Source organism: Trichogramma pretiosum, unplaced genomic scaffold (genome assembly GCF_000599845.2).
Source record: "Trichogramma pretiosum strain Unisexual culture from Peru unplaced genomic scaffold, Tpre_2.0 scaffold28, whole genome shotgun sequence".
NCBI classification, from domain to species: domain Eukaryota; kingdom Metazoa; phylum Arthropoda; class Insecta; order Hymenoptera; family Trichogrammatidae; genus Trichogramma; species Trichogramma pretiosum.
This window is the reverse complement of record NW_019641710.1, coordinates 814,624-840,558: the sequence shown is the minus strand read 5'-3', so window position 1 is coordinate 840,558 and position 25,935 is coordinate 814,624. Positions and strand designations below refer to the sequence as shown.

General features: G+C 43.4%; 3 protein-coding genes across 3 annotated transcripts in view; 1 reads left to right on the top strand and 2 right to left on the bottom strand.

Annotated features, from left to right (window-relative positions):
* The first annotated feature begins 387 nt into the window (after positions 1–387).
* Positions 388–25,935, top strand: part of LOC106658835 (flotillin-2) — an 85,198-nt gene continuing 59,650 nt past the window's right edge. Inside the window, exon 1 of the mRNA XM_014380965.2 lies at positions 388–1,107. Coding sequence (XP_014236451.1) covers positions 1,059–1,107 — 49 coding nt within the window. The 5' untranslated portion in view covers positions 388–1,058. The remainder of the gene's footprint in view (positions 1,108–25,935) is intronic.
* On the bottom strand, positions 9,569–11,836 carry LOC106658829 (glucose dehydrogenase [FAD, quinone]-like). Its single transcript, XM_014380959.1, has 2 exons — positions 9,938–11,836; positions 9,569–9,860 (listed from the first exon to the last, which is right to left on the bottom strand). Exons 1-2 carry the CDS (start codon positions 11,729–11,731, stop codon positions 9,723–9,725), a joined length of 1,932 nt encoding a protein of 643 aa, XP_014236445.1. The 5' UTR covers positions 11,732–11,836; the 3' UTR covers positions 9,569–9,722.
* Positions 12,797–24,912, bottom strand: LOC106658465 (glucose dehydrogenase [FAD, quinone]). Its single transcript, XM_014380465.2, has 4 exons — positions 24,827–24,912; positions 15,501–15,837; positions 14,211–14,698; positions 12,797–14,137 (listed from the first exon to the last, which is right to left on the bottom strand). Exons 2-4 carry the CDS (start codon positions 15,622–15,624, stop codon positions 12,797–12,799), a joined length of 1,953 nt encoding a protein of 650 aa, XP_014235951.1. The 5' UTR covers positions 15,625–15,837; positions 24,827–24,912.

The following is a 25,935-nucleotide window of genomic DNA, read 5'->3' as shown; positions in this document are numbered from 1 at the left end:
AATAGCGTGGATAAAAGTCAATATCGATTAGAAATGAGCAAGATCGTCGCATCTGGAACATATGCCACAGTAGCGTCGACGCCCCAAAAATTAGTGACAAAATCGGTGAATAATTGACAATCATGCCCGTCGCGCATACTAACACAGGCAGTGCTCGGAAGGTGCATTTTCCAGTTCGCAGCGACGGCAGAGAAGTTGCGGTGAATTTAGAAAAGGTCGCCGCACTGCAGCGCAAGCGCAAACTGCAGACCCTATATATCGTACTTGCGTCCGAGTCTCCGAGAGTCGTAGGTCGGGGGGCAGCATACGAGTGACATCACGGCGGCGGCACAGCAGCAGCGAGCGCATAGAGCGAGACTTTATCAGCGACGCAGCGCGTCAAGTGACGGCCGTGCAGCAGCGAGCACGGGTTAGGCAGCGTCGCCGACCTATCCTCTTCGTCATCGTCGTCGTCGTCGTAGCGAACGTCGAGCTATATTCACTTGTACGGCCTACAACAGCATACGTACTACCTGTGTATGTGCGTAAACGAACGCGAAGCCGCAGCAGCTATTACACAGGCAGAAGGCAGGCGGTATCGCGCGGGGGACAGCTTGCGCTGTCGCAACTCTCGACACATCGTCGTCGATACACATCGAGCAGATAGCGCAGCAGTATAATACACAACCTTTGCAACGCATCGCTGTGAATTTTTTAGTTAGCTACGAAAGCTCGGCCAGTAAAACACAGCGAGATATTTTCGCTGCGGCACCAGCAGCAGTACAGTAGCGTCGCGCACGTATATCAAACGAAGGAAGGGAGTTATCGGAGCCACGGTCTGTCGCCGGGTCACGTTTACATCTAGTATATACGCGCATACGTATACACATATATATTTAGCCGACCGTCCACGCATACACGCACTCGCACGGAGATTTCTAATATTCGAGTTTCTCAATTACCAGTTGTGCCGAAAGTGTCGTGCGTGCCTAGTGTGAGCCGTGCGTGTCTTGTGCATGAGTGTGAGAAGTGCTTCTTCGTATCTCCCGTAGTTAGACAATTGTTGAGAAAGACAAATCATGGGCAACGTACACACCTGCGGACCCAACGAGGCTCTCGTTGTTTCAGGTAAGACCCTCGACTTCTGTCATGATAACATATACATATAACGCAGCTATTCGAGTGCAACATCGCTCGTCGCGGCACACTGCAAAGCTCCCCGAAGCGCCATAACCTCAAACGCGCATAGAGCGAATTCTTCTTGTACGCATTCCTGTTAGAATTTATGACGGGAGTAGTGCTTCACTGCCGTTATATATATAGATATAATATGTGTATACGCGCACACGTAAAACATGTATTCACGAATAGACGTAGAGAAGCTTCAATGGGGGAAAAACCCGAGGTGATGGCTCATACTCGTAAACGCCGATCATGAACACAGTCGCTGATACAGTATTGGAACATTCATGAATCATCCACTTCGAATAATCGATTCTGTAATCTTTACAATACATAACGTTACACCCATTGGTATATTCTGGCTACTTTTTTTGCCTTGTCGTACACGCGCCTCGTAGAGAGAGGACAGTTTTGCATGAGATTGATCGTAGGTTCGTAACATACACGTAGCTTGACTCGGCCGAGCATGAACATTCGTTTGGGCACTGCATTGCACCGCGATAAACACTGTAGTGCATCAACCGCAGCTTGTATCGCATGTAAAAAACATAAACAGTGTGGTGTGCAAATACAAAAAAGAGACGCATGCGGGGTGCACGGATCCTGCAGTAATGCCTGTATACACACACGCTCCCTGACTATCTCGTGACTCGTACAGTGGTGTCGCACACGTATTCGTGCCGCCAGTCGGTGTATTTTTTTTTTATCCTCATCTTGTTCTTCCTACTTCTTTACGCTAATTATCCGCCTGTTTTTGCTAGCTGACTGACTTCAGAAGCAATATCGCGTTACGCGATTAACCATTGCATCTGTATACGTGCGTGGGTGTGTGCGCGCCTCCGCTGCAGTCTACGCCTATGTTACATGTGCGTGTGCACACTTGGATATGTCTCTCTACGCGCCTGTATGTGCGTGTAGTGTGTCTGTGTGTGTATACAAGCTGGCGGCGAGTGCTCTGCTCCATTGAAAGTCCGCCTCGCATGCTCTATGGTATAGTACACATTATAGTGTGCGAGGGTGGCCAGTATAAAAGGGGGTTGAAAGAGCTCACGCGGGACGCGTGGCAGTATGGTCGTGCCGTGTACAGCAGCATGTATCGCTTGTACGCTGTATGATGCTGATGATGCCACTGCTGCTCCTTCCAACTTTTTTGCTTCCTCTTTTTTTCTTCATTCCATCCTCCTCTGCACTTGTGCTTTTGCTGTAAGGGAAGCTGCTGCTGTAAAATAAAGCAGCAAAATAATGAAGACAAAAAAATGCTCATTTTTTTTGTCTTTTTTAACTGGATTTGACTTTCTTGGTAGTGAATTGGCTTTGTTGCAAGCTTCAGTGTCAACTTTCTGTACTTTTAATTTGAACATTTGTTTATATGTGATCACTTTTGTAGTGTTTTTTAATTAATTAATCATATGGATATTTGGAGTACTAACGTAAGCCTAGCTTTTTTTTTTTTTGCTTCAATTAAATTACTTCCTATTTTGGATCATTTCTGTGTGTAACTGTCATTGTTTTATAATACATGCATTATTAATAATTTTATTTTCTTTATTTTACATTGTTAATTTATTTGTTTTAGGTATGGAGTCTTTTATTTCTTGAAAATTTACAGGCTTTTCTGCTTTTAATCAAAGAGGAGATCAATGCTGCTTCAAGAATGCTCTCTTACTGATTTTTTCATAATGCGCATTGTTCATTTGTATAACATTTTCAGACTTCATGCATTATAATGTGTTTTAGTGATTCGCTTTCTCTGTTTTCATTTTTATTTCATGTGTTGTTTGCATATATATGAGTTGTTGATTTTTTCATGACATTTTATCATTACAATTTGTATACATATAATATACTGGTATTAATTTACACGAGGCACCGGTGTATAGAAATTTTGAACAGTAGTATACAATAAATATACATAAATATTTAGTAAAAAAATAATTTTTCATATAAAAAATGTACAAAAACTATTTACAATATATTAGTTGAATATTATGTACAAGTACTTATTTATTAAGCCTATTCATTCACCATCCATATTCAATGAAAGATGTTTGTTATGATTCCCAGAAAATTTTCAACTTATTCTATCATTCAAATGAATTGCAATGATCGACGAATAAAATAGTTTTGAGTTTAAATTAAGCATTATTCAAAACTTATATTCTACTCTATAATAGAATTTTGTACAGGATACATTAAAATAATCCCTTTGTGACTTAAAAACTGTGTAAAAAACCTTAAATAGTCTTATTGATAAGCGTTATCTCTTGTGAAATTCTTTGAGTATTACATACTCAAGTCTATCTGTATTGAAATTTCTTCAATGCGTGTTACTAGCCAAATCTGATATTAATAATTGAGCTAAACTAATTTTCAAAAAATCATGCGCAGCATAGTTACTTAATCTCGCAATGAAATTCGTAATCTACGATTGCTTCTTGGAACAGGTATTTTTAGCGGCACAGCGTAGTGACGCACAACTTTATCATACGCTCACGTTGCCTTGAATCTGCCAATACCATTCCAGGTCTCTTTAATCATATCCGAGGCCTTCTCTCCGATCATAAAGATACCGGCGTTGACGTGACCAACGGGCATAGTCGGCATGACCGACGCGTCGACGACCCTGAGGCCCTCGATTCCGTGGACCCGCAGTTGCGGATCGACGACGGCGCTCGAGTCGTTGGCCGGGCCCATTTTCACGGTGCCCACCTCGTGATTCATCATCGACGGCAAGTGCTTGATCGCGCAGCGCCAATAATCGTCGCTCGCGAACTCGTAACGTTTGCAGCCCGGTATCTTGATGTCGTGCAGCTTCGAGTCGTAAGCGGCGAACGGCTCGGTCTTGGACAGCTCGATGGCGTGCTTCACGCCCTCGAGAATGATCTCCACGTCGGCCGGATGCTCGAAGAAATTCGGCTGTATGATCGGCTTCTCGAGGGGATTCTTCGATCTGAGCTTTATCCGACCTACGCTGCGCGGATTCTGCACTATTGGCCAGATGGACCAGGCGTCCTTGCCTTGCACAGGTCGAAAGACCGTGTCGTAGAGCTCGTCGCTGACTCCCAGCGCCTTGCGCAGACTCAATCCGCCGTCCGAGTGCAGAGAGCCGCTGGCGAAGAGCAGCTCGACGTCCGGTCTCGAGTCCGGGGCGTACTTGGTGCGGATGAAGGCCAGAGCCTCGGCACCGCCTGGAATCGTCATCATGCCCTTGTTGTGCAGCACGTATTCCATGAGCACGCTCGGCCGGGCGAGTTTCGCTTGCGACAAGCTGACGCTCTGATTGACCATGAAGGTCAGGCCGAGGAAGCCCACGTGCTCGTACATGTTGTAGCCGACTTGGGAGTTTTGGATGACGTTGATGCCGACCTCTTCGAGGTGTTCCTTCGGTCCGATGCCCGACAGCATGAGTAGTTTGGCCGAATCGATCGTCCCGGCTGATAAGATGACTTCCTTCGTCGCTTTGACCGTGTACTTTTTCCCGTTGCGTATGTACTGAACTCCGTAAGCTTTTCTGTCGTGTATCAGAACTTTGGTGACTTGGGCGTTCGTGAGGACGTGAAGGTTTGGTCGGCGCACGCGCAAGTAGGCCGTGGCCGCGCTGCAACGCTTTCCATCCTCCATGTTGACTTGAATGTACGAGAACCCGATTTGCTCCTTGCCGTTGTAGTCGAGGACTTTGTAACCTTTTCGTTTTCCGGCCTTCAAAAAAGCTGTCGCGAGCTCTGTGTGAAATGGCACATGTTCGACGCACAGGTAGCCATCGCTGCTGTGATACGATGAGTTTGTAACGCCTGAAAATCAATGAGAATAAAAAAACAAGTTTAAAACAAAAACAAGCTATAGCTTGAATAAGAAAAAATTTAATCTTCAATGATCGGATACAGACATTTATGACGATTTCTTTGAACTGACTCATAGCATTTAAATTACCGACCTTGTTTAAATATTTTCTTTAAATTTAATAGTCACAAAAGACGAACTCTAAGCAAATTCCTGATTCATCATCGTCTCAGTTTAACGAATTTAGTTCTATTAACCAAGTTGCAATATATGAGCCATCGAAAGTATTACTCATTCGTATTTTTACTATTACTCAATCGTCTTAAATCAGTTGATAAAAGCTTTATCGTTTGCCAATTATAAAAAGAGTCACATCAAACGTTTGCAATAAAATTTTTTGCATCGAAGCATAGAGAAAATTTCAATTTCGTAATTTGAATCGTCGTGATGTGCTTAAATTATGATCGAAATGAATAATGACTGCAATTATCGTGACTGAATGGATTATTTACTCACCAGGTACTTTGAACTTTTCACTTTTTTTGAAATACGGTAGCACATCGTGATAAGACCAGCCTTCGTTGCCAAGAGCCGCCCAAATATCGTAATCGATAGGATTACCTCTGGTGTGTATCATGTAATTGAGAGTGCTGGTACCGCCGAGGCATTTGCCCCTTGGCCACGGGCACTGATGATTTTTCATGCCGAGGCACGCATTTTTTTGCGGCTCGACTTTGTATCCCCAATTGTAATCGGTCAGCTGAAAAAAGCTCACCAGCACGGGAATCTGATTGAGTACTCCCTCGGCTGGTCCAGCCTCGATCAAGAGCACCCGCCACTTGCCCTGCTCCGAGAGACGATTGGCCACCACCGAACCTCCCGAACCAGCGCCCACCACGATAAAGTCGTACGGTATATTGCTGGGCTCCGAGACGATGTTCATGTTGACCTTATTGTGGCTACGGAATATATCTAAGATTGACTGACTATTGACTGAAGCGGCGATGCCGACGACGAAGAGAATGACTAGCTTGACGCTGAGAGGACTCATTTTGACGTTCCGTGAGATCAGCTGCGCCTACCAAAAAACATTTTTCACTTTTAACGAGTTTTTCAACCTAAAATTTCTCTGAACAATACGTAACTATGCACAAAATGACTATCACCCCTATTCTATAAAATTTCTTTCAGACATTCCAAGGTATTATTATAGTTCTTTATCATTTTCGCTCGATTTGAGCGGGCAAAAAATCGTAAACATAATCTCATGCTGACTTGATTAAAAGAGTTACGCATTCGTTCGAGTAACCGTGAAATTTCACATTGTATTGAATTCACTTTCATCGAGTTACTTTCATCTGCTAAATGCAAATTGAGAAACTGAAATAAAAAAAATGTTCTTTTGTCTCGAGCGCGTACTCGCGCGCGCGCGCGCCGGCATGAAATTCAATCAGCATAAGTACTCTCAGGCCGGTATTGTCCGCTAATGAAAATTACACACGCAATGTTTATAACACTGTCCTCGCCATTATCGATGGATTATGAATGTTAAAATATTGCGCGACGCGGCTTAACGTTGCTGTATACACACTCGGCCATTCTCTAATCGACCGAATAAAATTGAGTTCTCGAAGAAGGATAGCGCGCACTTGTATGTAATACCTATCATTACTCTTATTTATACACTTCCTGCACGAGAGCGTGCAGACGCGAGGTTTTAGCACGCGTGAGAGCGGCGTGTTAGCCAATCAATTTTTTATTCACTCTTAAAAATTAAAATATACTCTGAAATGTCTTAAAAAATTCTACAATTGTTTTGGTTTCAAAAATTTTTTTCTACGAATGAAAAAGGACCTTGTGCTTGCTTTTATTTAAAACTTTTTTGAGTTTATGTAAATTTAATGAGGCCCGTTGTCCGATGTTTCAGTATAAGTCTTTTGAATCAATAAAAAAAAGTCTGTTTAAAAGATCCCATGGAAGATTCCCACAAAAGTTTTTTTCATGCCTTTCACTTGTACAGCTTTCGGTCATATGACATACTCAGATAAGTTTTTATAACCCGCTCACTTGTAACAATTTTCTTGCTAATTACCTGTCAACCTTCCAAATCGGTTTAATATATTTTCAATTTATATTGACTAATAAATTCACTACCGCTAAATTTCCCCATGGAATTAACTTTTGATTTTTGAGCTTAATCATAACAAATAACCTGTGAGCAAAATTATCTAAACATGATTTGTACATGAAAGTTTAACGTGTTTTGACAAGCGTATGAAGTTGGATCTCAATTGATAATTTGATATATCTAGCGTAGGTCTTCTCTCAATGTATTTTTTTCTTACTATATTTCACCCTCTGCTTTTGTTGAGAGCGAAGCCTTCACATCACCAGTTGACCTTAATTCAACTAAACCAGCCATTGATCCATTTTCTTGAAGATGTTGTTTTAGACTGATAAAAAACCAATTTTACGTCTTTTCAATTTCGACTTGAACTTTTTATTTGATGCACGATTTATTAAGAAAATCGTGTTGCATTTGAAAAATATTTAGTTCTTTTCAATAAATGTAATTCAAATATTTGCTTGGGTGGAAATGCTTTGTAAAAGTCGATTGAATAGTATTCGGAAAGAAAGCATCACTTGTACTTCCGTCATGAAAATCATTCAAGTGTACTATATTATAGGAAGAAGCAGTAACCATCACTCAATTATAAAGTCAAGTTCAAATTTGATTCAGGAAGAAGCAAACAGAATGATTTACGTAAACATTCAATGCAGAAACTCATTGACCGTTTGGTTTAGAAAATACTATATGAAAATCGAATCACAGGACTCTCACTTTCATTATTTTTCAGAAATTAAAAACTTCTTTTTGTAAATATATCCACGATAAATGTATATTAATATAACTTTTTTTTAATTATAACTTTGAGAAAGGCAAACATTATTCTCTAGTAGCTGCGTTGTAGAAACGATCCCAAGTTTAAAAAAAACCTTGTAACGATGGATTACATTAACTTTGTTTATATTAGTTATAACACATAGTACCAATTAAAGAAGTATATTTTGTTTCAAGCATTAAAATATTAATATTCTATTTTCTGGAATTATATTCATTACACTGCAAGCAAATTTACAAATTTTCAAAATACAACCAACTCCCGAGTACGTACGTCCAATTAACAAATAAAAAAGCTAACAGCTACTTGAAAATGATCACTCAACACTGTTGAAAAACTATTAAGTTTCACTGTCGGAAAAAAGACACCAACGGGCAAAAACAATGCAAAGAAAAAACGTACCTGTCAGGAGACGTAGAACCGGCAGTCCCGGTCGCGCGCGTTCGATCGCGAGTATGCGTGTGCGAGAGTCCGTCGAATTTTATGCAACCGCGTGGCTGCTGCCGGGGCTATTATACATGTATGAGCGCGCGAGAACAGCCGCCTTTGGAAGAAACGGACGAAAAGGCGGAGTCGAGCATACGTATATATTTGCACGCAGTAGTAGAAGTAGTAGTATTAAAGGTAGTTGAGCGAGCGACGTTTCGCGGAGAAATGCGTATAGCTCGATCTGCGCTTTCACGCGCAGTGCTCGGCCGCGCGGCTCACGTAATAATTTTGCCTGATTGAACTTTGAACAGAGGCAAAAATCTGCGTTTCTCTCTCCCTCGTGCGCTGCTCTCCCACCCCGCAGTCGGCTCGGGCCTATAACCATACACCCTAGAAGCTTCGATAAACTAATTCGAGCCAGTTGTTGATTTACGATCCGCCGAGATGGGCTCAAGGTCGGCCGATTGCGCACATTATGCGCGAGCCATAATAATCGCAACTGCAACATTTGCAATTTCGACGGGCTAAAAGGAGTCATGAAAATGGATGGCACGCGCGCAAATGCAATTGTTTGGTTTTGACCTAGCGATAGAGATTGATGATATGCGCGCGAGATGTTTGCAAGACGCATACGATACGCGCGCAACCTCTAATGGATTGTTTTGCTTGGCGCAATGCGTGTGCAGATTTTGACTTGTGTCATAATGCCACGAGCCGCCAGGCGATTGGTAATGGCAGGCATTTAACTTGGACACGAAAATTACGCATGTAAACTCAGCCGATTTTTCCGCTATATCTTAAGAACACGAGCTTGTGAAAGTGAAACATTGTATTAGGTACAAATAGTTTTTGAGTCTTTGATGAAAAAATCGCAAGATTCGTGTTTGTGTGTGTGTGTACACTGCACACTTTCTCCCGCTACATAAATGCACGTATTCATTTAAAAAATAGCTCTGCATTGCGATGCTCATATACATGAATGAGCATTGAGCCTGCAGAGCTGGCTCGAAGGATTTCACTGTATATAGCGTGCGATAATTCGTCTTTCGGCGAAAATTGTTTTACAAGCGATGCTCATATAAATTAACTGCTCACGATCATTTTAAATTATTTGTAATAACTATAATTGCATCTTTGTGCTGCATGACTAATGTATATTTCGTATGCTTTGTTTTAGGTGAGTTCCCAGTGAATGCGTATGAATTATTTAAAAAAATAAATGTACACTCTTGACGAGTTATTGAGACACGACGATTGAGAGGTAAGTTGTCGATCGATAACCATTTATTGTAATAGTCAAGTTTTATTTCAAATCGATCGTTTACTTGCTAACGAAACTTACAAAACTAAAAAATATGATATACCAACAGGTATGCGTAGCTGTAAGGCCGTACATCAAGCTACAGGGGTTTCGGTACAAAATCACTACGCACTAAGAAAAATTGTGTATCAAATCAAATTCCAGTCGTGCTTCAGCATGTCGGACAGTTTTTCGCCTATCATTATCGTCGGTATATTCGTATGACCCGTCATGATTATGGGCATTATCGAAGCGTCCGCCACTCTCAGTCCTTTAATGCCTTTCACCTGCAATGATTTTGCAATGAAAATTAATGAGCCTAAATCCATAAATTATTGCAGAGCCGATCGTCTCGATTACTTACGCGTAGTTTTGGATCGACGACGCCTGTAGGATCGTTGGCCGGGGCCATCTTACATGTGCCACTGTAGTGATAAATGGTGAAGGAGAACGTCCTAGCTGCGCACGCCCAATACTCGTCGGAATCGTACTCGTAGTTTTCGCACTCCGGCACACTGACGTTGTAGATCTCCGAACTGAACGTCTGCATCGCCTTCGTCTTGCTGATCTCGATCGAGGCTCTGATGCCTTTTACCATGAGCCTCAAATCTTCGGGATCTTCGAAGTAGTTGGGAAATATTTTGGGCTTTGCTTTCGGGTCTCTGCTCCGCAGGAATATTTTGCCGCGACTGCGAGGTCTCATTAACATGGGAAATATCGACCAGGAGTGTCGCCCGCTGATTTGAGCATACATTTTGTCCCAGTACTTCTCAGAAATGCCAAAGCTGTTGCGAAACGAATTGTCAGAGACGACCGAGCCCCCGATGAAAAGTAACTCTATATTAGGAAAAACGTCGAGATTTTTAGGATCGTCGACGTCTATGAATGCTAGGGCTTCGCAACCACCGGGTATAGACAGAGGCCCGTTTTTCGTGTTCAAAAAGTCAGCCACGTACGGCTTCATGGGATTCGTTACGTCTTCGCTTACGATGCTCACGGGCTGGTCGATCAAAAACACCAAGCCCCCGTAAGATATGTGATCCATTAAATTTTCTCCGACCGGTGCGTCTTGCAAGACATCGATCATCATCGACCTTAAATGCTCAGCCGGGCCGATTCCAGACAGCATTAAAATTTGCGGCGAATTAATCGCTCCCGCTGACAAGATCACTTCTTTCTTCGCTCTTACGTGAATAGTCATGTTCGACTTGGTGAACTCGACACCGTAGGCCCTGTTTTGCTTATCGATAAGCAATTTATTAACGTGGCTAAATTTCGTGACGAATAAATTTGGCCTCTTTCTGGCTGGATGCAAGTAAGCCCTATTTGTACTCATTCTTGTGCCATTTTTAATGGTGGCCTGTATGTAAGAGAAACCAGTTTGATTGCCAGCGTTATAATCGATTATCGGATAGCCCAATTCTAGGCCAGCTTTCAGAAATTGCTCGGCTACAGGTGTGTGATAAGGTGGGTAGTTGATGTGTAGAGGACCTTCGGTATTGTGCACTTCTTTATCTTGTTTGAACTGCTTTATTCTCAAATTTTCTGATTTTTTGAAATACTTCAAGATATCTTTGTAAGCCCAACCATCGTTGCCCGCTTCGGCCCATTGGTCGTAGTCACGGGGATTGCCTCTTGTCGCGATCATATAATTTAAAACGCTACTTCCGCCCATCACTCTACCTCTCGGCCAATTGCACTGTTGATTCGTCATACCTAAGCAGTATCTATCCGAAGGTTCCGTTTGATATTTCCAATTCAAGCCGTCGACGAATTGCAGATAATTGACTAGTAAAGGTATGTCCATCATCAAGTTTTCGTTGCCACCGGCTTCGATCAAAAGAACGGTGACATCTCGAATTTCACTGAGTCTCGATGCGATTGTCGATCCGGCACTGCCGGCCCCGATGACGATGAAATCAAATTCTTGATCGGGACTGGGAGTCATGTCTTTAGGGGCACTATGCACTATTCGGTCATTTTCACGCATAAACTTCATTAAACCAACAGCCAGATTAACTAACATTTCGTTCGATGTATTTTTAAAGTTTGTAAACCCGTAAAGATTTAAATATTTTAGATCGATCTCTTGTAACTTAACGACTGTGATTGTCAGACAGTAAATTAAAATTAAAGAAGAAAATAATATTTTATTCATCGTGATTTAAACTGATTCACTGAGTATTTAATTTAATTCTGTAAGAAAATAATCTGGCATTTTTATTTTATTCACTTTTTTCACAAATAAGTTGACAAAAACCATTCTGAGGCAATCGTTTTTTTTCAACTGAATGTTTTTTTTGTCTACAAGTATGTTACGCGTTGCAAGGAAATTTTGATGACGTAGCTAAACGGTGACAGCATCCTGTCGGGTATATACAGAATGTTAGATAATATGCATGTTGAGGAAAAATTCGTCGACTCACACTTGAAAGATGAATGGATTAATTTTTCGTTGCATTTTCGTCATCAATGTTGAAAACAATTTTTTGTTTAGTTTTAAACATTTTTTATTTTTCTTTGAACAATATATTATATGTTTAGAAAAAGAGAAAGTGTAAAATGTCAAGTACTCCTTTATCTAGCTAGCTTTTTATGAAAGAGTGTATGTAATGTGGCCCGAGTACAGGCGATAATATTATTTTTTTTTTATAAAATGTATATTGATTTCAATAATGTTTAATACTTTCATCGAGGAATATATTTTTATAGATAAGAAAAATAAAATAAAATTTATTTACATGTAGGCAGCGAAAAAAATTACTTTAATGAGATCAGAAATCAAAATATAATAAGTAACAAAATTTTATTTGAATCAGTTTTACAACTTTAAACATAAGTAACAAGTAAACAAATTCATAGAGAATCAAAAACGACGAGTCACTATATAATAAGTTCAACTTTTATTTTTTACAATCTAACAAGAATTAAAGTAACAAAGTACAAAATTATGGCACAAAATGTAATATTATTTAACACATCACTTAAGAAAGCAAACATTCAAATGAACTGTTATTATAAATTTTTTAGAGAATTAGTTAACAATTATTCATTCACGTTCATAAATTTTATAAAGCACGCATTTCAATTCTTAAAAAATAAATGGTATCCTTAAACTTTTAGGAAAAAAGTTTAACTCAATATTATCGTAACAAACATTGACTATTTTTAATCATGTCAGATATGACATGTAGAAAGTAACTTGCACTATTTACATGTATATTTATCCTACATTTCTAGTGTATCTGTCATAATGATCATATTGATTTGACTCTTGATAGGCATAATTTTGTTCGACGGGACTATTAGCGCTCGAGTAAGCGCCCCAATCGAGCTTGATCATGTCGGAGCCTTTTTCTGCAATCATAATCACAGGCGCATTGGTATTTCCACTGCTGATGGTGGGCATGATCGAGGCATCGATAACCCTCAGTCCCTGTATTCCGTATACTCTGAGCCGAGGGTCCACGACGGCCTCCGGATCCCATGCCGGTCCCATTTTGGCAGTTCCCACCGGATGATAGATGGTCATTGAGATGTGTCGAATGTGGCACTCCCAGTAATCGTCGCTGGCGAACTGCAAGTGACTGCAGCCGGGTAACTTGACTCTGTGAACTCTGGAGCCGAACTGCTTGAAAGCTCGGGCCTCGCTCACTTGCATCGCTATTTTTGCGCCCTCTACCAGGGTCGCGATATCCAGCGGATGGTCAAAGTAATTGGCGTCGATTATCGGCGCCTGGAACGGATTAGAATTTCGCAATCTCACCGAGCCTCGCGATCTCGGTCGCAAGAGAAGAGGCATGATCGTCCAAGCATCCTTGTTGGCTATGGGTCTGTAGACGGTATCGTAAATCTCATCGGTAATGCCTAATACTTTGCGCACTTGCACACCAGCGTCGGAATTGATCGAGGCCGGGGCCATGTGAAACTGTATGTCCGGATAAGTGCCGGATTCATTGGCATAAATAGTATTTACAAAGGCGTATCCTTCGACGCCGCCCAACGTGGTCATGGGTCCTTTGCCGTTGGCCACGTACTGCATGGTCATGGGAGCCGCCTGGAAGCGATCCTGAACGATCGCCACGGGCTTGTCGACGAGGAAAGTCAAGCCTCCCATGCCCACGTGATCCTGCATATTGTCGCCGACTCTGAGATCCTTGACGAGTGGAATGCCAACCTCTTGAAGATGTTCCTTGGGGCCGATGCCGGACAACATGAGAATTTGGGCACTGTTGATGGCCCCGGCCGACAGAATGACTTCCTTTCTCGCTCGCACGAACTGCTTTTTGCCGTCTCGAACGAATTCGACGCCCACAGCCTTCATCGTTATTGGATTTATGACTATTCTGGTAACGTGGGCGTTCATAGCCGTGTGCAAATTGTTTCTCAACCTGACCGGTCTCAAAAACGCTTTGGCAGTCGAGCATCTGCTGCCTCTTCTTATTGTACCTTGAGCTATCATGAAGCCAGTCTGGTATTCGCCGTTGATGTCTCGGTTTTCGTAGCCAATCTCAGTACCAGCCTGAACGAATGCTACGACCAGCGGCGTTCTCCAAGGAGCCTCCTGTAATCATCGAAAGAACATTTTCACACAATCGCTTGCGTATCTTACTTGGCGAGTGACAACGATTTCATACCTGCACCGTGAGGAGTCCGCCAGTTCCATGATACGGGCTATTTCTCAAGTAGGGATTGCGATTGTCCTCGGACTTTTTGAAGTAATAAAGAGCCTGATCGTATCCCCAGCCGGGATTGCCGAGCGACTCCCAGTAGTCGTAGTCGTGGCGATTGCCCCTCACGTAGAGCATGTAGTTGAGGACGCTCGAGCCACCGAGTACTTTGCCGCGCGGCCAGTTGCACCTGCCGCCCTTCATGCCCAGACAGGCCTTGCCGGTCGGCTCGGTCTTGTACTTCCAGTCGAGCTTGGTCAGCTGGAGGTAGGCGGCGAGCGACGGCACGTCCGTGATCTCGTTCTCGTCGGGGCCAGCCTCGAGCAGCAGCACCTTCCACTGCGGTATCTCGGTGAGTCGCGAGGCCACCACCGCCCCGGCCGAGCCGCCACCTATCACCACGAAGTCGTACACGCCGTCCAGGGGGTAGCGATCGATCGGCCGACTTTCCGGGTCTGCAAAAGATCCAGCAATGAGATTACGGCGCATTATATGCGGCAGCTGCCTTCCCTAATGCATTATAAAGGTATCTCTCGTAATGTACGTGCGATACATTTTTTCCTCTGCACATTCCTCGCTCGACCAGCGTTATATAAATTTTTACCAGGTATTCCGAATGCTCGACTATGTTTAATACGTGGCCGTATACGGCTACACCTAGGAAATATTATTGCTCTCGGAACGTCTTACTTAATCATGATGTCAAAAAGGAAACTGTAACAGCAGATCAATTACCCGTGCACTATATGTACGCATATAAATATATATTATATATATAATACGTATAAACTTTCACTACGCGATGTATACGCCTTCGAATGTAAAAATTGCCCGTGTAATGGTAAATTTATGTCAGAATTTCTTCATAAATAAACAAAGATTGAAACATTATAAGCTGATTAAACGATCTTTTATTATCACATTCGAGTGCACGCGTGGAAGTCGAAAAGCTCGCGTATAAACTTGGAAACTTTCTAAATTATCCTTGGCTGTATCACATTGTTTTCAGCCTCCTTGATATCACGTATAAGGTCGGAAAATTATTACGACGTGTTTATGAATGTTCCGAATAAAGCTGCAACTAAATTATTTTACTGCCTACCTTTGTACAAAGATATCGTTTAATTGATTCGAGTTTTAATTTCTTTCTGAAATTTCTATGCGCGAGTTATTAATCGAACGTGCGCTTGAAGGTTTTTTTTTCACAGAAAAATATTGACATTACATCTTTGTTACAAGTTTAAATGATATATTTACCTAATTGATCATAGTGATAATAGGAAAGACCGGCTATGAGAAGCGGAACCAGCCATAAGCTCGTGCCGACCAGTCCGATTGCTCCCTTGAGCGCCGAGGTGACGACGATTGCGCTAAACACCATGTTTCTAATTTCTAGGATTTCTTTGTTGAATTTTTATCTAATTGAGCGCTTAGAAAGGCGTTAGATTGTTGGGCGGACGTCAGAGAACGTCCTTATCCGGTGGCCTTGAAGATCTCCAAACTTCCTCTTCGCTTATCCACCGATGACTAAGATAGCACATGTTATGCCTGATTAGCATCTCCTGCTAACAATGTCACATGCTCTTCAAACATCCTGTTGAGAAATCAAAGTTGAAACTTTTAGCATTGCATACATTGAAAATAGTAGTTGTATAATACTTTGTGTCAAAAGAAACGTAGGATAATAGAAGTTACTCAATGAACTACAAAAAGAGCGTGACGATTTTATGATACAAAGTTACGGCTCGCGTCGGCGTGTATGTATGTGCAAGACATTGTGTGGCGTTGCGCACGCGCAAAAAGTAAAGCTCCGATGTAACTAAATTTGCAGCTGCAAGTACGCTTTTCCTAATTAGAAAGTTGCTGGCCCGTATAAATGCATGCGCGTACAAATCAATCGAATGATTTTTAGCTTATGTTTGATTGATTAATACGCTGCAGTTTACACGTTCGGAAGCAGACAAAAATAGTCGAACGCGTATGCAGACTCAAAGAAACCGCGCGCGAAATCAAGGATATGTAATGGACTAGGATTTTTTTTTCGTCCTTCGATGTACAGCTCGTGCTTACATATTTACTGCACTTGAATTTTTGTCAGAGCAAACTGCGAGACTCATAAATATACATATATTATAAGGTTGGAGTGGAAAAAGTCTCGGGCGCGCACGAAAGTATTTGTTCAATCATCTGTGAGTCACGATTTGCTCGCGCGCGCGCGACAAAAAGACTGCTATGCACAATTCCGTGCTATATAGATACGAATGCGTGAGACCATCCAGGCGCCGGCGACTCGGGCGGGGTTCATGCCAGCTCTTTGGCTTTCGCTCGGCGATCGCTTGCTTTTGCCAGCCAAATATTTGAAAAAGAAAAAATGCACTCGCTCTTGTCTATATGAATTTATACACATATATACTACGAATAGAAAGCCAAAGTCTCGAGTCGTTGGCGATTCACGAATACGTTTATAGAGTGTACACCTTTTATTTACTTGGCTCTTTTTTTTCCTCTCTTATTTTTGTGTGTTAGCGAGTGCTCGGAGTGTACGTGTGTGTGTGTGTGTTCTCCGATTGCCAACGATCGCGCACGATATACAGGCATGTGTACGTGTGTATGTGTGTGTGTGTGTATATTTTTGACGCGGTGAAAGCTCGCCTCCGCGGCTTGCACGCTGTGTGTATGTAAATGACTTCTCCGATTTCCTATTGAAAATTTGTTAACAACCTGGGTCCCATTGGCAAACGCCAATGCTCATTCCCCCCTTGCGTCGAGTACATAAAAGTAAAACTTTGAGCGAGTCAGTTATTCTTGTTATCGGCTCGCGCGTGCACGAGGGTTGAGCATTACGTGAATCAGTAGCAACAGCAGCAGCAGCAGCCATCAAGAGGCCCCAATTGTTTCGTTACAATATATAGCACGTGTGAGCGTTTTATCTCCTCTCGATCCGCGATTGCCTTATCTGATTTTATTATTTTGTTTTTACGGGCCGTGGCTAGTACTACAGTGTGTACACTTTTACTACCAGTCCGCCCAACGGATTTTGCCACCGGATTTACCTATAGTTTGGGATTAAAAAGAAAGAGGAAAAAAAGAGTAAACTTGCACGCGTCGGAGCTTGCCCGTAAATGCACCAACGTAAAAACCAACGGATTTTACGCTCGTAAAGTATATTGCCTAATTAGAAAGTCATACGGCAACGGACTATTGATCTATTGGTTTTTTTTTTAATTTTTTTCTTTATTTTTGTTATCGACTAATCGGAGCGCGGGTCCGAATTTTTTTCCATCATTTCAAGCGTAAGTTAGAGACTGCACCTTCGAACGAACGACTCGGGATAATAATTGTGCTCGAGATTAGCTTTAAAAGCTTCAAACGACGATACGAATAGGTGAAAATCGGCAACGAGTGTAGCGACAACACGGCATTAATTCTACAATGGCAGTAAAGTACAGAGATATGTCGAGCTTAGCATTTACACGGGTATCGGGTGCTGTGTATTTAGCCCGGAGACTGCACATGCACGAGAACGTACGAAGGAAGCAGAACGAGTGGCGCACAAATCCCATCAGTAATTCGTTTTTCACGCGATCGGAAACAAGATAAGGCGGCTAATAAATTCCAAGTGCGTATACGAACGGCGCACGAGAGGCTTGTTATGTTTTATTGTCTCTCCGAGTGTATACAAGCGTATTATACGCGATATACCACTTTCGGACGACGGAATCGGCCTATGCGCGGCTCATCGTGGCTCGCTCGCCGCAGCGGCCCGACACAGCTACCCGAGAGACGTTTAACAAGAAAATCTACATGCTCGACGCGATGTAACTCTCTGGCTCGCGTGCGCCATTTCGAATGGGCAAGTGCACGATCATTAAATCTCGCGCCGTATATAATAAGAACTCGAGGCAATTGTAAATGTGTGAAGTTTTCACTTCGCAGACACAAATAAAAACACAGGAAGCTTAAACTGCACGTGCGAGTGTGTGTGTGTGTGTATAATATTTTGCCGTGTGTCTGTACGAGCCGTGTAATAATAGACGATAATCGTATACAAATTAGCGCATTACGCGCTCGAGCAGTTAACGCACTGATTGATGATAAATTGGATCGAAACGCGTTTCCTCTTGTGCGCCACGCGTACGCGTTACGCTCGAATGCATCGCTCGAGTCGTATAATTAATAAAATGGATGCTCTTGATTCCACGTTGGCGATCCTTTTTTTTACCTGCTTCTGGCCCGGCAACAATGTCTGTAATCGAACGCGATCGAGCGCGCATAACGCGAACGCGTAAAGAAGAAGCAGTAGTTTCACACTCGTATGATAATCGGCGGTTTTTCCTCGTCGCCGCTATTATGAATGCGGTGGCGGCTGCTGTCATGCGCTTTCGTTCTCGTCGAAACCGCGGCCCGAAACCGTCGCACACAAACGCGCGCGCGCTCCACATGCAACTAACTGTCTTTCTCTCTCTCTGCGTTGCAAAAGTCGTTGACAACTTTCGATATTCACACCGCGCGCAGGCAGCTAGGTAGGTTAGGTATAGTCCACTGCCACTTGCTAAATGTGCGCCACACGCGTATATAGACACAAGCACGTGAGAGCCGAGATTGCAGACCAAACATCTTTGATCGTTAATCTTTCCGCGAGTCTGTGTTTGTATCTGGACTGCGATTCCGCATAGAGCGCACGCAGCTACGTTATTATTCCGGTGGCAATTAGATCTATTCGTCTCTGTTTTTCTCTCTTTTGCGGCACACGATGATAAATCACAAAAAACGCACACGACTGCATCTCATATTTCATCATTTAAACGTAGTATTTTCATACTGATTAAACCTTCCGGCCTGAAGGTGTGCGGGCGCACCTGTCTCCTTATGCCTTTTTCTCTCTCTCTCTCTCGGCATGCACAGGTTATACGTATACAGTGTACACACGAGTATGAGCAGAGATCCCCGATAACGCGCAACGTATCGCAGATCTCGATTTTTCGGCCGCTCATGAGATATTATGGCGCACTGCAAAACACAGCGCATTCCCCCAAGAAATGCGCTTCCGCTGATCTCGTATTATACTTATATGAAAGAAGGCGAAAGGAGAAAGTGTTGTCTGCCTCCGCGCAGTATGTCTGTATATGTATATATCCACATGCAAGTGCATTATATGGGATAGATACCATACGAAAGTCACGGTTACGTTATATGTGCGAACATACTCACGTTCACGTCCACCTCATCGTTCTCTTTTTTTTCTCTTTCTCTCTCTCTCTCTCTCTCTCTTTATCGATATTACGCGCACGGCACATGTTTGCCGTCCGCACTTACAAGACTTGATGTTTTGTTTTTTTCCTGCTGCTGCTGTTTTTACTTTTTGCTTGGACCGGTGCTAATTGTAGTATGTACTTGTCTGAGATGAGCAGCTCCCGGCGCAGAGCAGGATAGTAATTACGTACACACATTCGTACGCTCTTCCGCGTGCGTGCCGTGGCGGCTTGAGTTGCCGCAGCTGATGTATACGCACGCATCTGTGCACACACATACACACACTTTTCCGCTTAGAGGGCGGACGTCCTGAGATGTATATTCTAGAGCTGCCAAGAGTTTAGTTTGAATTGAATTAGCTGCCAGCCGAAGCGAGCTCGCGAGCGCAATTTTGCACAATGCAGAGCAATCCTGCAGCCGAGCTCTTGAGGGAGAGAAAGAAAGAAAATGAAAGTATAATGATAACCTTTCAACGTGTGTGTGTGTATGTGTGCATATTATGCGCGATGGGAAAATTAGATGATTCATTCGTGACGTTTTCTTGCCACGAGGCTTTTCATCTTATACCCAGCTTTTGATTTCTCCATGCCTCGAGAGATTCCAGTCGAGAGGCTCTGAAGCTTCATCGGCTGCTATTAGTCAGTGCGTGTATGTCCAGACACTATGCCGGTCGCAAGCTCTTGAAGCGTCGACAATGAATGCTCATGCTCAGCTGATATAGTTCATTCACTCCAAGTACTTTCGTTTCGAGGAGACGTCTCGAAAAAATAATTTATTCTTATTGAATTTGTCGCAATAGAAGACGAGGGGACATCCTTTTATGGAAATGAGGTGATTTACTTCAGCGTTGCCTAATTTAGGAAGTTTCGTTAGGCGCCGATAAAAACTTATGAGAGGTCAACGTCGTTTCCTAGATATGAATTCTTCTCGCAAATTGAAAGCTTTTACGTCTGCGTTACATATACCCGAATCCCCGCATAGATGCAGTCGGAGAGTTTTATTGTCGTAATTTTGTTTTATGATGCATCTAATGAAGCTCGTTACGTACGTAAACGCGAATAGTCTTCGCATGAGATAAGCACGAGCGCCCGAGGCGCAACTACTCTACACGCCGCTTCTTCTTATACCTGGCGCGGTGAGAAAAAATTCCAGTCTCATAAAAATATGAGTATTACGACACGAGTATCGAGTAAATGTGCACCTCGTTTGTCTGGCTCGTTGATCGATGTAAGGAATTTAACCTCGCGCTCGTCGCGATGAGAAGCGTTGCGCTAATCAAACTTACAAATGTCACTAATGCCACGGGTGGCAAAATCACTCTCGAACAAGTAATACAGATATCACACTGACGAGGTTAATACAACCTTTCAACGCGCGAGCATAAATACGCTTTTATTCCCACAAAGTCGACATTCCAAATTGGCGAACTGCGGCTTTCCAATATTATTGAATTATTTACGATCGTGAGTCGATAATTTTGAGAAGAGAATCGGCAATGTAAATACATATATACAGAAGCGTCACGCGAGCTCCTGCACCGCGACGTTGCGCAACAACACATAAAGTGAGTTCGTTATTTTTGTGAAATATCTTCATAAAAAATTTTTTTTTATTGTATATACTTGTAAAAGTCGCATGCGAGGGCTTCCCTCCGAGCGAATGACTTTCCGAAGTAACTGATTTCTCGAGTGCACAGTGTTGTACCTTGGCTACATAATCTGTTGCGTTGGTCGCCCGACGTTTGCAGCGTGTCTTGAGGTCGGTCATTAGCGAGCATAGAGTGTTAAGTATCGCGTTATACGACGCCCCGGTGAATAATATATTATTTTATTTTTTCTTCAAGTCGAACACCGACGACGACCTACATAACGCGCGCACTGCAGGTAAAGGAAAAAAAAATTGCACCTCACGCGATGATCGGATGCAGCGTCTCACGCGCGTATATAATCGCGATAAATTATCGAGATACGCGAAGTGTGTACACACCTCGCGCGACTTGTCCGTTCGGATGGGGTTATACATCAAAGTAACACCACTGCACCGCGCGAATATTTTCGCTCGAGCGTCGACGCGATTACCGCACGTCGCGGGTCGGGCCATTTAAATTTCTTAAAATTAAATTATGGCTCGATGGGCTTTTAACTTCATTACGGTGACCGATACGAATCTTGAATTATCGCCGCCGCCGCGTAAAAACCGGGCGGTTGCGGTTATTAATCCTGACATTGCTTGAGCGCGCGCACCTTCGCGAATAACACAGCTGCGCACTTTGAATTTTCAATTGTCACGCGCCATTGGGTGCAGGCGTGCGCCTATGCCAGAGGCCGACGACATTGACTCGGGAAAAATAATTTGCATCGAATGCAATTGACTGATTACGGGCCTAAACCCGACACGCGGACTTGGCCGTGTGCGTCCAGCCAATCAAAGCATAACAAAGAAAAAGTACACGGGCTACTGCTGGAGCTCGGTGGCGGCCTTATAAGAAGAAAGGCTTTCAAAATTATGCTTTCCACACGCACTCGCGTATACGCGCTCAGGCCGACGCGGAAGCAGCATACTTTAAATGCGATTCCGGCCAGGCTTGCTTTTATTATTACATGCTTCCTCGTCTCCGAAAGGCGGTTTATGCACACAAACACACACACACACACATGAGCTGTATGTGGTCTGTATATATACCGGAATCAAGCCAACCACATACACGCATACACACAGGCCCAGGCACACACACAATCACGATCAGCTGGTATAGTTTGCGCGCGCACTGCTCTTTTTATACACGCGCAAATCAGTGGAGCTGCTATTTTCTCGTTGCGTAAGCTCACGTGCTTGTTTATATAGATCTTGGAGCTCTATAGCAGCTGGAGGCCGGCCAGCAAGAGCTGCGGCGAATATAATCCAGATTATGATCGCAGAAAAGAAGATGTCGAGATCGAGGATAGTAGTATATACCATATCAAAAAAGCGGATTCTGCGGTTTCTCGAGAAAGTTTACCTAAAGTGCGTAAACGTGTCCTGCTTTGCATACATTATAATTTACGCCGCCGCTCCTGTGTTCGTATGCATCGTCCAGCTTAAGGCACACACGTGCGCGGCATATATATTTTGATAATTGCCGATTTCGACATATTACCGACAGTCCCATCAGCCTTGTAGATTTTTCCGAGCTCCGAAGAAGAGGAAGAATAAAAAAATAGAAAACACGAGGCAACAACGTCGAGCCTGTGGAGCGCGTTTAAGCAACGATCGTTTTTCAAAGCTGCGGCTAAACAATGCGTCCGACTAGCACAGCCAAGACGTAATAATATAAACAGCAAGTGCGCGCCTCGACCTATCCTTCACGCGCGCAGCAACTCAAAAATCAGTATAATTTGCCAAACAATCACTTTGGAAACCCGCGATCCTGTTCGCGTCTACGCGATGTTATACACAAAGTGTCGTCGTTTTGCAAGTCTCCGCGAGGCGTAAATCACCGGGGAATTAGCGTGCGAATATGCTACGGTGCGTTAGCGCGAGGCTATATTATAGAGGTATACACACAGAGCGACTGCTGCCGTGCGCGCCGCAAAGAAAATCGAAAGGAGAGATATACAATATATAATAAGTGTAACCTTCATCCGGTGAATATATAGCTATGCACGCGCGACTCTGCGTATAATATACTATATATTTGCCGCTCGCGACCTTGGGAGCCGTTTCCAAAAAAGCGTTATAAACTCTCTCGACGCCGTGTATAATCCTGGACACACTATTATAAATACCTGGGCGCGATTGAGCTCGCGGTCACATTATGTCCGGAGTATATAAGTTGGCGAGAAAGTCATACGCAATACTTTCGCACAGCGAGAAAAAGAGACAGTGCCGGAGCGAGCGAGAGAGAGAGAAAGAGAAAGAAATTTCGAACGCATACGTTATAATGTTACGTAACTGCGCGCAAAATGTGCAAAAGCCATGTACGCACGGCAAAGAGTCCATCCCGTTTCAGCGAGACTTTGAGCGAATGAGAGAAAAGTCGTCTCTCTCTTGACGACGCGGATGAGAGCCGACGCGCCGCCTCATAAATTCATATTCTTTAGGCCAATTATAAACGGATTTTTGTTGGATTATGTAATTTTGCACGGTCTCGTCTCACTCATTTGGCTATAATTAGATAGTTGTTGTAGCAATGGCGAACTGCAACGAAAGTTACGCGCGCGCATAAAAATGCCGATCTTACAAATTTCGCGCTCGAGCATCGGCTAACTTAACTGCCGTAAACGAGAAGCTTATGTGTGCGTGTACGAGTTGTTTTGGGGAATAAAAATTACAGTCCTCGCCGGAGCCGTTGTAAATTTCATCCGGTATTTTCTCGCGAATTTCTGCCGGTGTACATAAGTTTTCCGCGACGTGCGCGTATACTTTTAAATGCCATGTGTGTACGCGACACTTTCGATTGCGTAAACAACGCGTTTCCTCGTGTGTATCGCGTATACACATATATAGGTAGGTACCGTCGTTGTACATGTAATCGCTGCCGGAGCAACTCGAGAAAATCATGAGGATGATGCTTTAATGACGATGCGCACGTGTGCGTGAAGAAATGGCCTTTTTTTCTTCTCTACCTCTGCGACGTTCATAAATCTGAAACTGCGCGCTTCGTATGTATAATGCATGGCTAGCATTAAAAAGAGATCGGCGCGTCGTTACCAAGGCTCTCGCAATAAATATGATCGTCGCCCTGCTCGAACGCCGATGAGCTCGCAAATTATCGATTATTTCGCGCGCGCGACTATATCGCGATTGCAGCTGCCGCGTGCGACCGCTAAGAATAATGAATAAAAATGCGCCCGCACGTCAGCTCGAATGAAAGTGTTTACACGCGGTAATCCGTAATGACAGTTATTATACCCGAGTTACACATTGTCGTCGTCGCCGTCACGCATCCAGCTTCGGACGTGCGGTCGAGGATGCGCCGTCTCGGGAAAAAGAAAACACGTCTAATTTATGTATATAACTTAATTGTCCATGCGCGAACCGATTGTGCAGAAAATTACGAACTGGCAGCGAAGATTCTAGAGGTTTAGCACGAGTACGCATATAAAATTATTGTCATTCGACGACTTGTGAAAGGTAACGTGCTTATATAGTCCTCGTGTTTACCCGGCGATAGCAAACATTGCATATTTATACTTTGTTGCCGAAGTTTGCGGTGGAAAAAATACAATTAAATTTTGTCGATCAGTCGTCACTTAAAATTTTTTTAGTTTCACTGAGCAATTATAAATCAAGAAATACATTATGGTACATTTTTATAGAAAGCTTGAAACTTGCAAAAGCACAGGACTCACCTAAAAGCTTGTCGTTCGAAAGCCACAATTTTGGAAATAATCTTGGTGGTCATGTTCACTTGAAAAGCAGAAAAAAGCACAAGAAATAAAAGCACAAAAAAGCTTTAAAATTGACGAAAAATCACAGGCACTCGGAGCTCGCTAGTCATTAACTGGTCGCTCCCTCGCGTCTCTAACATCACCGACGCAATCGCTATTTATTCAGCTCCTCTCTATCATCTCACCGCACACAACACTGGACGATACACTCGACCGCTCGATCGATCACCTGCCAGGGCAATTAATCGAATGGATAGGTGGTAAAAAAAAGCTCGAATGGTCTTGGCCGGTTCCCGGGACGTGGGTAGCGTGGTTGTTGATGGCGTGCGCAGCGCTGCTAGGATACTGTGCCTCGGCACTGGAGTCGATGTAACTCGTTCTCGTCTCTCGCTCTCTGCGCGCCAGTGGCGTCCCTGCAATATGGCCCGAGCACCTATCCCGCCACTATATAACTCGAGAAAGAGGCAGACTGGCACACGCCCGACATAGCACGCGGCGGTGGTACAAGCAACACAAGTAGTGAAAGTGTATGTGCAGCGTACCTATATACACGAGCCAAAGAACTTCTTCCTGACGCCAAAACGAAGAGAGGAGAGAGAGAGAGAGAGGAACAGAAAGAAGGAAAGAAGCGAGGAGGAGCCGACGAAAACTTGCTCATCTCCTTTCCCAAATCGTCTATTGCTACACGGGTCCCCGTATTGTCGCCAACAAAATTCAGCGGGTCGCGCTTGGCCGTGCTTAAAATCACGTAGCGAATAAAAGGAAGCCGATCTTATTCATGGGAATATAAAGCTCGCGGCTCGAAAATTACGTCAAGAGAAATTTCGCCGCGCAGATGATGAGTATCCGCGATATTTAGCGCAATGAGTGCCTTCGCGTGTGCTGTATTATACGCTGTATTTGCATGCGCCGCGCGACGCGACAAAAATTTTTGTCTTTCTCTCTTGGGCCTACGTGAGTTGAATATTCAAAACGGACTGTCGTCGAGTCGCTCGAGTTTATACGCTACCTTACAACAGACTCGAGTACATTTGCTCCGTGATAATTTCATTGCGAATAAACATCGCTTA